Genomic DNA, 17,073 nt, shown 5'->3' on the forward strand with positions numbered 1-17,073 from the left:
GTCTCCGCGGGGGCTGCACTGGGGGAGGGGAGCGGGGCCTCTCCGCTTGGCCGGTGCAGCCGGCCGGTCGCTCTGCAGGGCGGCGGGGGCAGGATGCGGGTCGGCGCAGGCGCAGGCTCTCCCCCCGGGTCCCCGCGCTGGGCGCTCCCGACTCGAGCCGCTCGCCAGCCGTCTACACGTCCCGGAGGCAGGAGCGAGCCTGACGCTGCCTCAACCACTACATCCGGGCATCTCGGCGGCCGGGAGCCGGGGGGCGGGGAGATAGCGAGACCACCATCGCCGCCTCATCCTCTGGCCAGGAACACACACGGCGCACGCGCGGCCGCCTGGCCTGCCCTTCGCGGCGCGTGCGCGTCTGAGGCCCCTATGCCTGAAAGGAGAACGGTGCCACGCAGGAGCTGGACGCTCATCAGCGCCACCTAGGGAGAGGAGTCGAGCGTTGCACACGGCATTGGGGGGGCGCGTGGACCGCCCTGGCTTCAGTCCATTGGCAGGATGGGCACCACCCCAACCTCTTTGATGCAGTATCATGCACATCCACTGCTCTCTGTGGAGCTTTACATCTGCTGCGGGTAGTAAAAGGTCTCGTTCCCAAAGCGGGGCCTCTAGCCAGTACACATACGTAATAAAATAGTGGTGCCTTGCACCCCCTGCAGCTGGATATTTTTAAGCTTCCCCCCATTTTCTTAGAAGAGGATTCACATGGTTTTGGGACCATCATCTGCCTCTACAGCTATACTGATTTCAGCCGGGACAGCATGGAGCTGCTGCCAGGCAGTTATGGGTATTGGAGGGAGGAGCAGGGGAAGAGGGTAGGGCACAGTCAAGAGGAAAGCATATACTGTCCCTGCAAGTTTCAGAGTAACAGCCGTGTTAGTCTGTATTCGTAAAAAGAAAAAAGAAAAGGAGTACTTGTGGCACCTTAGAGACTAACCAGTTTATTTGAGCATGAGCTTTCGTGAGCTACAGCTCACTTCATCCCTGCAAGTAAATGTCACTGTAGTGGGAGGATAGGGAAACCATGGGGGATGGGGGGGGGGAGGAGAATGGTGAGCTGTGGGAAGGAACATTGTTTTCAAGGGATGATTTTTCAAATCAGCCAACTGTCTGGGGCAATTTGATTCTCACCTTCTAAAAATAAAATAACCTAAAATTCCTCAACATGCCCACCAACCTATCCACTGACTGGGGGGAGGGTTGTCTAATGGCAGCAGGACCCTGGTTATTAGGAGGACTGTTCCTGGCAAAAATGTTCACATGTTGTCAACTATGCTTTGGGAGAGAGAGAAAGGAGAGTGAAACCAGGAAAAAGAAATAAGGGGAGAGATCAGAGGCAAATGGAGGAGAGGGAAAGAAGGTGAAAGAGAACAGAGAGAGAGCTTGGAAAAAAATACGGTGAAAGAACTGCAAAGACAGAGAGAGAAGGAGAAATAATAGCTTTGAGAGAGAGGCAGAGAAAAGGAGAAGACACCTGTGCAAGATGTAATGTAAGGAATGCTGGGGATAGAGACTCAAGTGTAGATACTGTACATAAGAAATGGGGGCTTGAGAACAACAGATTTAATTGGATGAGGTTGACAAACTCCATTAAGGAAATGTAGAAGGCTATGAGGACCCACTCTCCTTTACTATCACAGCATGCAAATATAGGAATTGCCTTTTGTGTAGTTATTTGTGTCAGAATATTAGGATCAGGAATACAAAACATATTGCTTCCCTCTTGCGAGGGTTTCTTCCAGACCTTTAATGGCTTTGAACTCATATTTGCCCTCCATACTATGAAACTCATGTTCAAAGCAAGATTAAAACAGAGAAAAGATGAAGATTATATGAGAGCATCACTGTGAGAAGATTATTTTTTTCACAGCTGCTTGATTACAGGCTCAGGAAATGTCCTTTTTTTTCTTTTTACTCACATTTTATGACAAGTCTAACAGGCAACGAAGAGCATGACAATCCACTAAATAAAAAGTTCACTAGCTTCTTTGGCCTAGGACCCTGTGCAGGGGATACCAAATAGAAGGAATACTTCACCACAGCCTTAATGTTGAACACCTATCAGAATTTCCATGCATATTTAGGGCCAAATCTCTGAAGGCAATGGAACCCTGCCGTTCCATTATGCAGTTAAAGTAGACTGAGGTGTGGTCTGACAGGATTCTATGTATTCCATGCTCACTTTGGAGTTCTAGCTCTGCAGCAGTGCAGAAGGTGGAGTTGTGTGTGTGTTGGAGGAGTGGCAGGACAGAGAAGGCAATGGAGCTAGAGCCTTTGTAAACCACAAGGTAGGTGGGGATGCAGCAGGCACTACAGCCCAGAAGCTATCATAGTAGCTATGCTAATGGTTCAGACACTGAGGGGAAAAGGAGTATGTACCCTCACCCAACTCTGGCCCACCATGATGTTCCCCTGCACAAAACCCCGACTTTGCGCAAAGATCTAGAATATGGCTCTTAATAAATCTACACACACACATATTTCACTCTAAAGATTATTCTTGGGTTTCCTTTAATTCCACACATGCCATGTTGATGTTTATCCATCTTAAATAATGTTTTCCCCTTCAATTCTAATAAGAAATCAAAATGTGATTGACAGAAGATATAACTAAAAGAAGACTGACTGATGTTATCTCATTGTTCCTGTCTGTCCTTACAAGGATTTGCTATGCTGAGTATTAAGCATCCGAGGCAGGATTAAGTGATTAGGCAGAAGAGAAAAATAACTGCTAAAAGGTAGCTGTGCTTGCCTCATAACTAGGTTATTATTTCCCTTTCTGTACTTCCTTTACACGCCAGCGGTAGAAGAGCTTATGAAAGCATTTCCTGACTTTTCTTGCAAACAGCTTTCTCACAGTATAGCACAGTAGTGACACAAAACTTCTAAACAACTATAGCACTGATCCCATTAGTCACTGTTTCCTCCACCATACTAAGACTCCAAAGTATTTGCTCATAAGGAATATCTTCTTTAATATGAAAATGTATCCTCTGTGCATCCATTCCCTACCACAGAGTTTGATTTCCACTTCTCAGTGGAAGTCTTAAAAGATTAACACGTATCATGCCAGGAAGGTGTGTCATTCTTAAACTGCTTGGATGTCTTTATGCTGAGAGTGAATTTTGCTTGTATCAAGCTTATTACGTTAGTATGTGGCATTTTGCAGCCATTCAGCCAGAACGGTACATAAATTCATAAGAGTTGTGAATGGCAAATTACCAGAACATTTTCTCTTTCCAACTGTGGGTCTTTGATGTACTGAGGATCCATTGATGGCCCTAGGATCATAATTTTCTCATCTGATTCATTCTACTTTTTAGATATTGATTATCAGCAAGCGTACAGCTGGTGTTTCTTGCTGAGGATGATCTAAAACACATACTTTTTATTACCCTTTGGCTAAAATTGTTGAGGAGGTCTTCCTTGTGCCTGAGTGAGAGGAGTTCAGTGCTTTTAAATACATAGTGCCCCTTCCAAATCTTGGTCCTGAAAAGATGAGTACTCATGTTAACAAAAGAACTGATGTGGTGGGATGTTTTGTTTTTAATACAATTCTTGGGTTAACAAGATTAAGCTGCAAAAAGTATGGACAAATTCTGGTTTCAAGGAATGAGCTATCCATAGCATATAATTAGATATGACAGGTGTAGAGGCTGTGTGAGGAAAGACCCCTGGGAGGTAACAAGTATGATGATGTCTCAACGATCCTTAGGACAAGAGAACACACCTAGACAGAGACCAGTCATAGGGAAGTGGCTTACAGGGTGCCCCCTTGTGGCCTCAGGGTGACCCCACCAGCAGCCCCGACCTCTATTTCCCTCTTCCAGAGTCCCCAGTAACTCCACACAAGCTTTCTAAACATAAATAACCCATTGATAGGTTAATTACAAGAGTCCCACAACCATAGTCCACAATTTCCCAGCAAAACCCAAACACTACATTCAAGGTCCAACAGTCTATAAAAAGCAAATACAGCTCTGCCATTTCTCACTATGTCCCAGCTCTCTGGTACAGTTCCAGTATCTCACCCCACCTAGACTCTCAGACACAGTACTGCATCTCTCACCACATCTCACCCCAGCCCCTCTAGCTGGGGTGCATCTCTGCCCTGCTTCATTCTCAGGGTTGGTTCTAGCTCTTGCCAGGAGACATTAGCAGGCTCACCCCTGATCTCATCATTATCCCCTAGCCTTCAGCCCCTTGGGATCTCCAGCTTCATCTCGCTGGCTGAGAGAGCTAGCAGACATCTCCCTCTTCTGCTGTCAGCCTTCTGCCCTCTCTGGCCATGGCTCTCTGGCCTGGGGAAATTTGTAGGTGACCCCTTGACTGCCTTCTCCTTTCACCAGCCTGATTTGGCTCCACTCTGGAGCTCTCACCACTCCCTTCTTCAGCTCTCAGCCCAGCTCTGTTTCTGACCCTCTCTCTAGACTCTAAGTTCTGGCCTTTCCTTTGCCTTTAGGCTCGCTCTCATTTGTAAGTCCCAAGTGCAGCCCTGCCCTCCCCATTTCACCAATTGACCATGCACTTGGACTGGGACAGGAGAGCTGGGCTCAGTTTCATTTAAGGGGCCAGATACCCTGTTAAGAGAGAACTGAAACTATGCCAAATGTGCTTATCCTGTGAAAAACAGGAGTCAATACTTTTAACTGGAATCACAATAAGGACCTTTTCAACCTTCTCCCTTATGGCTTCATTGCCTCTCTTCCCACACTAAACAAAATGCAGATTCTCAAATATCTATGAAAATGTCACTTCAGTCACTTTCTGTTTCTTAGTGCATTGAATTCAGATTTTTCATCTTTATACTCAAAGTCCTATGTACACCTCCGCCCACTCACATCTTTGCTCTTGTTCTCTTTTATTTACTTTTTCATGTCCGGCTGTGCCCCTACCTTTCCCTCTTTCTTTCCAAGTCAGGTCCTTGAATAGCCCCCATCTCTCTGTGAGCCAATTAACCTTCAAATTCCTCTCAAAATTCACTTCTTTTGGTTAACGTTCTATTACTAATCTCTACTCTAATGATCTCTCCTCTGGCTGGTATCAAAGAAAGAAAAATATGAAACAGAACTACTAAGTGATCAGTTAAAAAAAAAGTTCTCCCAAAAACTATTCCCTTCCCCTCCCTCTGTTGAGTCTTCTTAAAGCTATACCAAACACGTTCCTCACACGTTCTTGTCAACTGCTGGAAATGGCCCATCTTGATTATCACTACAAAAAGATTTTTTTCTCTCCTGCTGGTAATAGTTCACCTTAACTGATCACTCTCGTTATAGTGTGTATGGTAACACCCATTGTTTCATGTTCTCTGTGTATATAAAATCTTCCTACTGTATTTTCCACTGCATGCATCCAATGAAGTGGGCTGTAGCCCACGAAAGCTTATGCTCAAATAACTTTGTTAGTCTCTAAGGTGCCACAAGTACTCCTGTTCTTTTTGCAGATACAGACTAACCCGGCTGCTATTCTGAAACCGGTCATTGGACAGTTCAGATTCCATCCAGTAGATGGCACAGACTAGTCACTATTATGTGGGGAGAAAAAACACTTCTGGAAAAACTACAGGGGACAGGCTCTCCAGGGTTCATCCTGTGGAGGCAGGTTCAGTGGCAGCCCCCAAATCTCACTGATTCCCCAGCATCTGCAAGAAGCACAGGACCTCCCTCTTTGGATCCCATATCTCCTCTCCTCCCCCAAGGCTCCTTAGCAACACAACCATTGTAAAGTGGCTGCAGTGCAACCGTGAATTCCCCCACTTAGTGAAAGATTTGGCTGAGTTTGCTGAAAGATTCATAAATGTACATGCAATCGGACAAAGACTAACATCTGGGGAAGCTCCCAAATATAATTTATACCATCCAGTGTATGAAATACTCTCCTGGTATGCTGATTTTGGGATAGGATTACATGACTAACTGAAAGGCTAAAACTTCTGATTCTTTTGTCAAATCAAGACTTCGTTTTGAGGCCTATCTTATCCAGTGAACCTTCCGTAGAAAAGCAGTGCCCTTTAAAAGGCACCCTTTAATCCAGACATTGCTATTGGTTTTTATTATTCTGTTTTCTGGGGCTATGTATGTGTGGATTGTAGGTGAGACTCTAGCCTTCTGTGTTACACTTTACAAAGAAAGGGTGTTTAGTCTCCCAATTAAGTTCTGGACACACCTCGGTTTTAAAAAACCCCTATAAAAACAGTTATTACCTTTTTAGAAGCACTGAGCCTGATCCTTCAAACACATTTACTTGAGTAGTCATTGGTTACATGACTAGTATCATTGCAGTCAGTTACGACTATCTGTTTAAAGCAGAAATGCCCCAACTTGTTCCACTGAAGGCTGCAGACACAACTATTCAAGAGCTGAGGACATAAAATGGAATAGATGGTAGCTGTCCTGTCTTAAATACACAGATGCAGCCTATAGAAATGTTATGAGCTGGATGAAACCTCAGTTGAGTCACTGAGATTGAGGGATGTAAAGGCACCCCTGACTTTGTCCGATTGCATGTACATTTATAAATCTTTCAGCAAACTCAGCCAAATGCAAGATCTTTCACTAAGTGGGGGAATTCACGGTTGCACTGCAGCCACTTTACCAGCACAGGACCTCCCTCTTCGGATCCCAGATCTCCTCTCCTCCCCCGGGGCTCCTTAGCAACCATTGCCAACTGGGACCTGCATTCTTCTCAGGCCCCATCTCTATTTTAAGAATTATGGGGAGCCTAGAGCTGGTTAGGAGAAATAAATTCCCATGACAACAACTGATACAAAACAAAATTGTTTTAGCCAAAGACTCTCTACCAATTCTTTTGTTTGAGGGCAAGGGTTGAAATGTCAAAAACAAACAAACAAAAAACAAACACTGAAAGTTTTTGATGGTTCAGGTGGAAAATTTTGCCCAGCTAAAATTTAGTTTTTTTGATCAACTAAAATTTTTTTAATCAGAAATGGACATTAAAAATTGCAACCAGCTGTAGGGCAGTCATGGCTTCCTCTATAGGCCACATTTAATCTATCTGTGGTTTAAAATACAGCAGAGCCTTATTATTCCTCAGGCTTTGCTGCCTTCCTGTGGCCATATATAGTCATTCATTAAAGCCATGATATGTATATATTTGACTAAAAGAAAAGGAGTACTAGTGGCACCTTAGAGACTAACCAATTTATTTGAGCATAAGCTTTCGTGAGCTACAGCTCACTTCATCGGATGCATTCAGTGGAAAATACAGTGAGGAGATTTATATACACAGAGAACATGAAAAAATGGGTGTTATCATACACACTGTAAGGAGAGTGATCACTTAAGATGAACTATTACCAGCACGAGAGCGGGGGGTGGGGGGGTGGGAAGAAAACCTTTTGTAGTGATAATCAAGGTGGGCCATTTCCAGCAGTTAACAGGAACGTCTGAGGAGCGGGTGGGGGGTGGGGGGGAGGGAATAAACATGGGGAAATAGTTTTACTTTGTGTAATTTCACAACCACTCCCAGTCTCTATTCTAGCCTAAGTTAATTGTATCCAGTTTGCAAATTAATTCCAATTCAGCAGTCTCTTGTTGGAGTCTGTTTTTGAAGTCTTTTTGTTGTAATATTGCGACCTTTAGGTCTGTAATCGAGTGACCAGAGAAATTGAAGTGTTCTTCGACTGGTTTATGAATGTTATAATTCTTGACATCTGATTTGTGTCCATTTATTCTTTTACGTAGAGACTGTCCAGTTTGACCAATGTACATGGCAGAGGGGCATTGCTGGCACATGATGGCATATATCACATTGGTAGATGTGCAGGTGAACGAGCCTCTGATAGCGTGGCTGATGTGATTAGGCCCTATGATGGTGTCCCCTGAATAGATATGTGGACACAGTTGGCAACGGGCTTTGTTGCAAGGATAGGTTCCTGGGTTAGTGGTTCTTTGGTGTAGTGTGTGGTTGCTGGTGAGTATTTGCTTCAGGTTGGGGGGCTGTCTGTAGGCAAGGACTGGCCTGTCTCCCAAGATTTGTGAGAGTGATGGGTCGTCCTTCAGGATAGGTTGTAGATCCTTGATGATGCGTTGGAGAGGTTTTAGTTGGGGGCTGAAGGTGATGGCTAGTGGCATTCTGTTATTTTCTTTGTTGGGCCTGTCCTGTAGTAGGTGACTTCTGGGTACTCTTCTGGCTCTGTCAATTTGTTTCTTCACTTCAGCAGGTGGGTATTGTAGTTGTAAGAATGCTTGATAGAGATCTTGTAGGTGTTTGTCTCTGTCTGAGGGGTTGGAGCAAATGCGGTTGTATCGTAGAGCTTGGCTGTAGACGATGGATCATGTGGTGTGGTCTGGATGAAAGCTGGAGGCATATAGGTAGGAATAGCGGTCAGTAGGTTTCCGGTATAGGGTGGTGTTTATGTGACCATTGCTTATTAGCACCGTAGTGTCCAGGAAGTGGATCTCTTGTGTGGACTGGTCCAGGCTGAGGTTGACGGTGGGATGGAAATTGTTGAAATCATGGTGGAATTCCTCAAGGGCTTCTTTTCCATGGGTCCAGATGATGAAGATGTCATCAATATGCGCAAGTAGAGTAGGGGCATTAGGGGATGAGAGCTGAGGAAGCATTGTTCTAAGTCAGCCATAAAAATGTTGGCATACTGTGGGGCCATGCGGGTACCCATAGCCGTGCCGCTGACTTGAAGGTACACATTGTCCCCAAATGTGAAATAGTTATGGGTGAGGATAAAGTCACAAAGTTCAGCCACCAGGTTTGCCGTGACATTATCAGGGATACTGTTCCTGACGGCTTGTAGTTCATCTTTGTGTGGAATGTTGGTGTAGAGGGCTTCTACATCCATAGTGGCCAGGATGGTGTTTTCAGGAAGATCACCGATGGATTGTAGTTTCCTCAGGAAGTCAGTGGTGTCTCGAAGATAGCTGGGAGTGCTGGTAGCGTAGGGCCTGAGGACGGAGTCTACATAGCCAGACAATCCTGCTGTCAGGGTGCCAATGCCTGAGATGATGGGGCATCCAGGATTTCTAGGTTTATGGATCTTCGGTAGCAGATAGAATACCCCCGGTCGGAATTCCAGGGGTGTGTCTGTGCAGATTTGTTCTTGTGCTTTTTCAGGGAGTTTCTTGAGCAAATGCTGTTGTTTCTTTTGGTAACCCTCAGTGGGATCAGAGGGTAATGGCTTGTAGAAAGTGGTGTTGGAGAGCTGACTGTTGCACTTTGTTTCAGTTTCACCCTCTTCATTACAAGTTATGTAGACACTGTCTGCCTCAGCTTCCCCATGAAATGTGGGCTAAAAATGCTTTTATATCTTTGTGAAGTACTTTAAAATCTATTAATTAAAAGCACTACATAAGTGCTAAATGATATGGCAAAATTCATTTATCGAACTATAAAGGAACACTATCTCAGTCAGTGGCAAGGACAAACTATTATTACACCTTTTCAAACCTCAGCATAAGAATACCAATACTCGACCTGGCTAATCCTGTTCTTTCCCACACAAACTAAAGTCACAATCACTTACAGTACAGTCAGTTGATAATGGCCATAAAGGAACTGCTATTTTTCTGGCCATAACAGGTGGCCACAAAATGCAATGTAATTAATATGGACAAATTCTGAGTCCTTGTCTACGTGATCATTTTTCTTAAATCTCTCACTTTTGCACTTCCAGAAGTGGGAGTGGGAGTGTAGACAGGCTCTCAGCATTTTAACCACCAAGTCATCTAATCTTATCTCAATGAAAAAGTGGCTAGGATCCCAGTTTAGCAGGGTGTTTAAGCATGTGCTTAGTGCCACTGATGTTTTTAAAGTTACACAGGTAATTCAGGCCTACAACACCAGCCTGTCTACACAAGTGTTCCCACCTTTGCCATTCCAGTGGAACTGCAATAGTGGGAGATTGTACAAAAAATGCTAGTGAAGACAAGGTCACAGGGACCATTAAGGCAGGTAACCGTGGCTCATGAGACTCTTAGAATGGTTTTCTCTCTTATTTGCTTTGAAACTCTACCTCTAGAGAGCTATTGATCTTCCTCTAGAGAGCTATGCCTCCTGCAAACCCATCTCTCTCTCTCTCTCTCTCTCTCACACACACACACAAACAGAAACAAGATGGCAGCTGCAGCTGTGCTCTTTAAATAGGCAACAGAAAACGATGCAAAGTGAGCCAGATTGAGGAGAAGAATAATGAATTCTTAGATCCTATTCTGGAGTAGACTTGGGAGTTTGGGCTCCCACCTCAGGCAGGCACAACTTTAGAATCCAAAAATTGGAATCCTCTCACAGGTCAAGTGGATTTTATAACCATTTACTAGGCTGATCTATATTATATGCTGAGGAGAAAAATCTTAATGAAGCGTGAAGGCTGAAATTTTAAGTCACAAGACAGACAAAAAGTCAGAGTTAAGAGTCCTCTAATAATCTAGTGCAACGCAATAGGGTCAGCTGCCTGAGTGTGACCAGATTGCAGGTGTGAAAAATCAGGACGGGGGGAGAGGGGAGAATATGAGTCCATATTAAAAAAAGCCCCAAATATCATGACTGTCCCTATAAAATCGGCACATCTGGTCACCCTAGCTGCCCCCCAGCACCTCCTCATAGCCAGGGGTGGCTCTGCCATACCCTGCATCAGCTATCCCCTTTTTCATGGCTCCTTAAATAAACTCTGCCAGTCCAGAGTCTGTAGAACATTCCCTTTGGGCCTAATTTATTTATAACCAATTCCACACACTCAATCCTGGGGCTTCTCCCAGGAGAGAAGCCTTCTCTCCTGTGCATCACTGCCAGGCCTTCCTGCCTGTAAGTCTTCCCTTGCTTTTGGTAGGTGACTCCCAGCCCTCCATGGCTAGAGTCTTTTTCCCCTGCCATCTCAACCTCAGTCCTGGGGCTTTTCCCAGGAGAGAATCTAACTCAAGTTCCAGCTTCACTCTGGTTCTTCCCTTCTTTTAGCAGGCCTAGACCTCCCAGACCTACCTGGTGAGAATTTTTTGGTCCCTGAAGTCTGAGACTCTCATGAAACGTTCTATGCAATGCAGCCTGGAGGAGCCTTCTAACTCTTGATAGCTTCACTCTGCTACAACTTCTTCTTCCTGGTTCCCGTTCCCCTCTGGCTCTTTGCAGAGACCAGCTGCCCTCTCCAGAGTCTATTAATGAGGTTCAAGTGGCCTGAACCAGTTTCCTCTTGGGGCCCAGTCCACCCAGTGACGTACATATACACAATAGCACATACACCAGCTTTCTCTATTTGTAAATTACTTTATTCTCTGTGCTGCTGTACAAGTTCTCTGTGCAGCCTAGTAGTCCAATGTATTTTAGTAGAGTTCAAAGTTATGTATCAATTAAATGCTTTCAAATATTATGCAGTAGGGTTTTGTTACATTTTCATACAACATGTGCATCTGTGCTTATACAGGAAAAAGTGCACTTCCTTAAATTAGAGAGAAGCATGGTCCAATCAGGAGACTAGCATCCAGGAACTCAGTTCTTCTCTGTTATCTGTTTCCCCATCTCTAAAAGTGATAGTAATTTGTACCTACATAACTCACAGGGGTAAAGTCAGAATCTATTAGTTCGTGTTCCTGAAGTGCTTTGAAGAGCTAAGATCAGTGGCCGGGTACAGCAAGGTATTTAAGCATGTACTTAAAAGTGCTTGAGGACTGCCATTGCCATGTGCTCAAAGTTAAGCATGTCCATATGGGCTTTCCTGGATCAGGCCCTATATAAGTACTAAATAATATCTGACAAAGAATGGCTTAGTTGCTATGAAATCATCTGTTAAAGTAATGATGAACTTTGAGGAATCCAAGCATACACAATAATCTTAATTTTTTTAATGTTTGAATATAAACAATTGAAGTCTCAACCTTGACATTACATTAATGTAAGTTTTAATAGATTAGTATCTTAGATTTCATACATACCAGGTGTGGTTATTTGGATATGCATTTATGAACAAATGCTCCTACAAATTTCCTAAAACACACACCTTAATGCATGTTGCTGAATTTTTATGAGTTATACACTGTGCATACTCTTAACATATATATGTGTGTGTATACACACACACACACCTCATTCAAGATTACACAAAAAGTTTTATAAGTAGTTTTCATAGCTATCATTCAAAAGGAAATCTAGACCATTTTTTCAGTGAAAAAAAATCTCCTTGTGTGAAATCCTGACTCCACTGATGTCAATGGCCAAGCTACCATTGACTTCAATGAAGCCAGAATTTCACTGTTTGCTTTGAGATGTTTTTTAAATAACTAAAAGTTTTATAAAACAGTATAATATGTTTTGTTTCTGCGCTTAATTTAAGCATGCAACTTTTCAGACAAAAAATTGAGGTATTTATAAGGGAATGAAAATAGGGGAGTTTAAATGGAAGTGTTACATCAACTGTAGCTATAGACAAGGGTCTATGTACTCCACAGCAAACTTAACCCACATTCTATGGGAAAGTCCCTAGATTCTGTGGCAGTCTGGTAAAAATTGTCAAAGTTCTGTGGCAGTTTCAGATAATTTTTTTTAAATGGCAGTTTTAATTGGATTAGAGATGAATATGAGAAATATACCCAATGCAGTAGTTTATTTTTATACTAATTTAGTTTAGTTTATGCTGTCCCACATTGTCAGTAGGCCACAAATTGTCATCTTTAGGTTTCAGAATTATCAAATTCATGGGGGAGTTCCTCCTTCTCTGAATTATTGTTTCATGCTGTCTTTAAATTCAGGAAGGCACCACTGCATTGGTTTGTACTCAGGTCACCTTTTGGAGGTAATCTTCAGAACTATAAGGGCTAGAAATGACATTTTGATCATATTCCTGTGGCAAGAAGTGGATTTTGCAGCAAGTTCCACAGTACTGAGGAATATTCTAGCATTTCTGCAGCTTAGCATTTGCTCAGGAAGTAGCAAACACAAACCTTCTCAGAAAGATCAACATTTACTAATAGAGTGGGGGCACTTCAAGCAAACATGGCTGATATCAGCCTGGTATATGCCACAGAATTTTACCGTTTTAACATGGTTGTGAACAGTTATGTTAGATGACACGATGCAGAGACCAGACACGATGCAAAAACCAGTACAAATAGTGTTCGGCATCATGTCACCTAAAATGATTAAACAGTGGCCTAAGCTAGGTTTAATGACAATTAGCTCACATGATGCTGAATGTAATTTATCCTCTATCTTCCCAGGGTCCCAGAGGTCAGGCTCCAGCACAAGCCCAAACATCGACACAGCAATTTTTCAGCCCCAGAGCCTGAGCGTTACAAGCCCAAGTCAGCTGACCCAGGCCAACCATGTGCACAGGTGCCGACTTTCCAAAGTGCCAGAAGGTGCTCAATCCCTGGCTCTGCCCCAGGCCCCGTCGCTCCCTACCCCGCCCCTTCCCGCAAGGCCCCACCCCTGCCCCACCTCTTCCCGCCCCACCCGCACCCCGCTTCTTTTCGCACAGTTCCTCCCCCTCTCCTGAACGCGCCACATCTTCGCTCCTCCCCTCCAGAGCCTCCTGCGTGCCACGAAACAGCTGATTGCAACGGGTGGGAGGCACTGGGAGGAAGTGGGAGGTGCTGATCTGCCTGGCCACCAGCTGGCGGGAGGCACTGGAGGGAGGGAGGGAGGGAGCTGATAGGGGGGCTGCTGGTGGGTGCTCCAGCCCCTGAGTGTCTTCCAGGGTAAACAAGACTTGAATGATAAGCGGAAAAGCACCCTCTTTTAATTTAATGTTAAAAACTTTCAGAACTTCTTCACAAAGAAACAGAGTGCATAAGCCTAATTTTCCCTTTAAGCATTTCATACTTACGCAGCAATTTAGTGGCCCATTCAGAATCGCAGTGAGAGCAAAGAACTTGCAAAATTCCTGTCATGCTACAAACGATTTGCTCTCAGATGCTTTTTTTCGGCAGTCTCTTGCTGTTCTTCCTCAGTCCCTCTTCCTCACTAGACTCTTCTCACTTCTTCATTTTGCAAGTAATTCTTCCCACAAGCCTCTTCAACTATCCGCTATGGCCAGCTGGCCTGTCCATTGGTGGCTATGACTACAGATCATGCCAAAGCTGCCTCTCAAATCTCCTCCCCTACTCAGGCTGTTGCTTCAACTCCTCCTTTTCCAGACACCCTGATTCTCCTGTCACTGTTCCAGTTCTCCCCTCAGACTGCTGCTCCCCACCAGCCTCTTCCTTCAAGATGGTTTCTCAGCTCCAATAGCCATCTGATTTTCCTCTGAAAAAAGAAACTAGTACAAAAGGAATTAGCTAGGCTCCCTCCACCCACAAGATCATTATTTTTGTAATTGGAGACCTTCTCTAATCCAAAAACCCAATAATTCTCCCCAAAGCCCCCCATCATCACATAACCACTTTGCAGCAAAAATAGCAGAGCACCGAAGTGAGGTCTTTTTTAATTACTTTTACAAAACAACTAGTTACAGAGGAGACTAGACAAACAATAGGTTGAGTAAGCTGTTTGAATAACCTGGTTTAGAGACAAGCATACAAAATCAAAGAAAAATCTGTGGCTTCCCTCTAAATCTGTTAAAGCTAGGTTGATCCAATAGGTATCTAAGGAATGGAGGGCAAAGAGCATTGTAAATGTAGCAAGTATCTTTGGAATTTTGGACTCTGCTCCTTTGAAAAAGCTATAAACAAAGTTCACACCGGGTTCCCCTCTCTCCCTCCCCCCCCAACTCTAGTGTCTCTTGGAATTGGGTACATAGGAACAAGGAGTGGTCTGTTCTCTTGTATCTCCCAGAAGATATCAGAGGATTACTAGAAGACTTAAACGGGCTACGTACAAAGAAACATTGTATGGAAGAACAGTTACTGGCACACCTACTACTGTCACTTCACAGGGTCTTAGAGTCCGAGCCCAAATATCTGTACTGCAATTAAACAGTCCCTTAGCCTGAGCCCCACAAGTCCAGATCAGCTGGCACAGGCCAGCCACAGGGTTTTAATTGCAGTGTGATCATATCCAGTGTGTCACAGCTAAAAAGAAGAAGGAACAGATTGTTTAGCATAAGTAGTTAATACACATTTTGAGGGACAGTACAACATGACGTGGCCCATGAAGATTCATGTTTTTAAATCTTACAAAATCAGTTCAGCCCTCTTGCCAATGTATGGCCCTGTATAAGTAAGAGATTACTAGTTACTATTACTGTCTGAATATACACATGCTTAAATAATAAATATGTTTTTTTTTCTATTTTGACAACTGACACGTTAGTTTTAAATTCCAACCTTGCCTTGGACTCTGTTGTCACTGAAAGTGAGGAGCTTTAGGTCTGTCTGAAGAATTGCGATTCACAAAGTGACTGAATGGAAATGACACATTGGTCATGAAAGCGAGAAGGTGAAAGCCTTGGCCTAGAATGGACTTGTTCTGCCAGAGCAGTGATTCCCAAACTATTTTCTGCAGAGAGCTGGCTGGGTATGTGTGATGTTTGAATATGACCATTATTATCATTGTTTCTACAACTGTTATGCAGTTGCAACAAATCTTGTACAAAGTATGTCACAAGGTGTAGACGGAAAAGTTATGATTTGCTAAGTATGATTACCCTGTTTATATGCATGTATCATTTTTGTATCTGAAGTTATGAATATTGGCTATGTACAGGTATCTTATACATGTGTTGTATTCCTGGGTAACACTCAGCAGCAGACAGAATTTACATTGGTGCAAGACAGCTGTGTATTGATGGCCCATCACGGACACTAAACTCTCACAATGGGGCATAGCAGAAACTCATCCTGCCCAGATAGTTCTTCCTGTCCACACCTCAGTCTCGGAGAGGCCCATGGTCACTCCTTGTGAATTATCAAACCACGATGTAAGGACATGTGATATGCAGGGAAGCCCTTTCTACACCATCGCTCCCACCTACTAGTGAGTCAAAGCGCTTTGGAAGCATGGCCTTGAGCCCACCCTGCAACAAGCCTGATTCCTGCGCCCCCATCACCAGCTAGAGGGCGGCAGGATCCTCCTGAATGCAGATCTCCCCACCCCCACCCCACCGCCACATCCCTGCCTCTCTAGCCCCCTGCCCGGGTGCGGCTCTTGCCCGCTGTCACAGCTGTCTCGCCCCGTTCCCCACTGCAGTAATCTCCGCCCGAGCGCACGGCCCCGGCCTTGGACCACCGGAGGGGAGGGCAGGGGCGGAGCAGCCTGGGCAGCCGCAAGAAGAGGAAGCTCCGCGGCAGCTGGGGCTGCCCCGGAGCGTTCCGCTGGCTGCGGCATCGGCACCGTCTGGATCCCGGAGAAGCGGCAGGAACGGGGTCAGCTGCCGGACTCCTTCCCCCCGTGCTTCCCTAGGGTGTATGCGCCCGTCCCCAGCCCTGCATCGCCGGGCGCTTCCCTCCCCCCCCCGCCCCCAGGTGTGTGTGTGTGTGTTTGTTGCATCGCGCCGACCAGTGCTGCCTTTGCTGCTATGAGGCTGCTGGAGACCGATCTGCAGGTGCTGACCCGGGAGCTGTCCCTGTACCTGGAGATCCAGGTGCCGGTGGGGCTCTTCGGTTCCGGTGTGGGCTTGTCCCTGGTGCTGGGCTTCACCGCCGCCTTCGCCTGCTATTACCTCAATAGCATCGCCAAGGTGAGTGGAGACAGGCGCGGTAGGATGGTTCTGGGGGTAGAGGACAGATAATGCTCTGACAGCTTTACAGTGGGGTCGCCGTCAGGTTAAAACGCTTTTTTAAAAAGGCAAATGTCCTTGGCTCTGATACAAATCGCCGCTCGCTCGCTAACGCCAAGAGGAGTTTGCAAACCGCAGGACACTTCAGCACTCGCCCCCTTTCTTCTGGTCTGAAGTTTCTTTCACCTTTGGACAAGTAAGAGCAAAGCCGCGTTGATTCCGCTTTCTAAGCGGCTTCCAGTCAATGTCACTGTCGCCTGCCCTAGAAGGGTGCTCCTTTGTTTGGGTTGCACACACTGCCGGGGAAATGCTCATTTGCTTACACAAACTGATTTACGGGATTTTTAGGTTTAGTAAGTCTATTTTTTCGTATCCAATTTTTTGGGAGGGTGGGCAGGGGGATGGTGAGAAAATTGCCCTGACAGCATCCTTTTGTCAGTTTCAGTAGACAGACCTTGGGT

At 45.0% G+C, this 17,073-nt stretch overlaps 1 protein-coding gene across 1 annotated transcript in view; it reads left to right on the top strand.

Annotated features, from left to right (window-relative positions):
* The first annotated feature begins 16,355 nt into the window (after positions 1 to 16,355).
* Positions 16,356 to 17,073, top strand: part of ABHD3 (abhydrolase domain containing 3, phospholipase) — a 37,650-nt gene continuing 36,932 nt past the window's right edge. Inside the window, exon 1 of the mRNA XM_074943121.1 lies at positions 16,356 to 16,573. Within this exon, the coding sequence (XP_074799222.1) occupies positions 16,412 to 16,573 (162 nt within the window). The 5' untranslated portion in view covers positions 16,356 to 16,411. The remainder of the gene's footprint in view (positions 16,574 to 17,073) is intronic.

This window comes from Natator depressus, chromosome 2, assembly GCF_965152275.1.
Source record: "Natator depressus isolate rNatDep1 chromosome 2, rNatDep2.hap1, whole genome shotgun sequence".
NCBI lineage: Eukaryota > Metazoa > Chordata > Testudines > Cheloniidae > Natator > Natator depressus.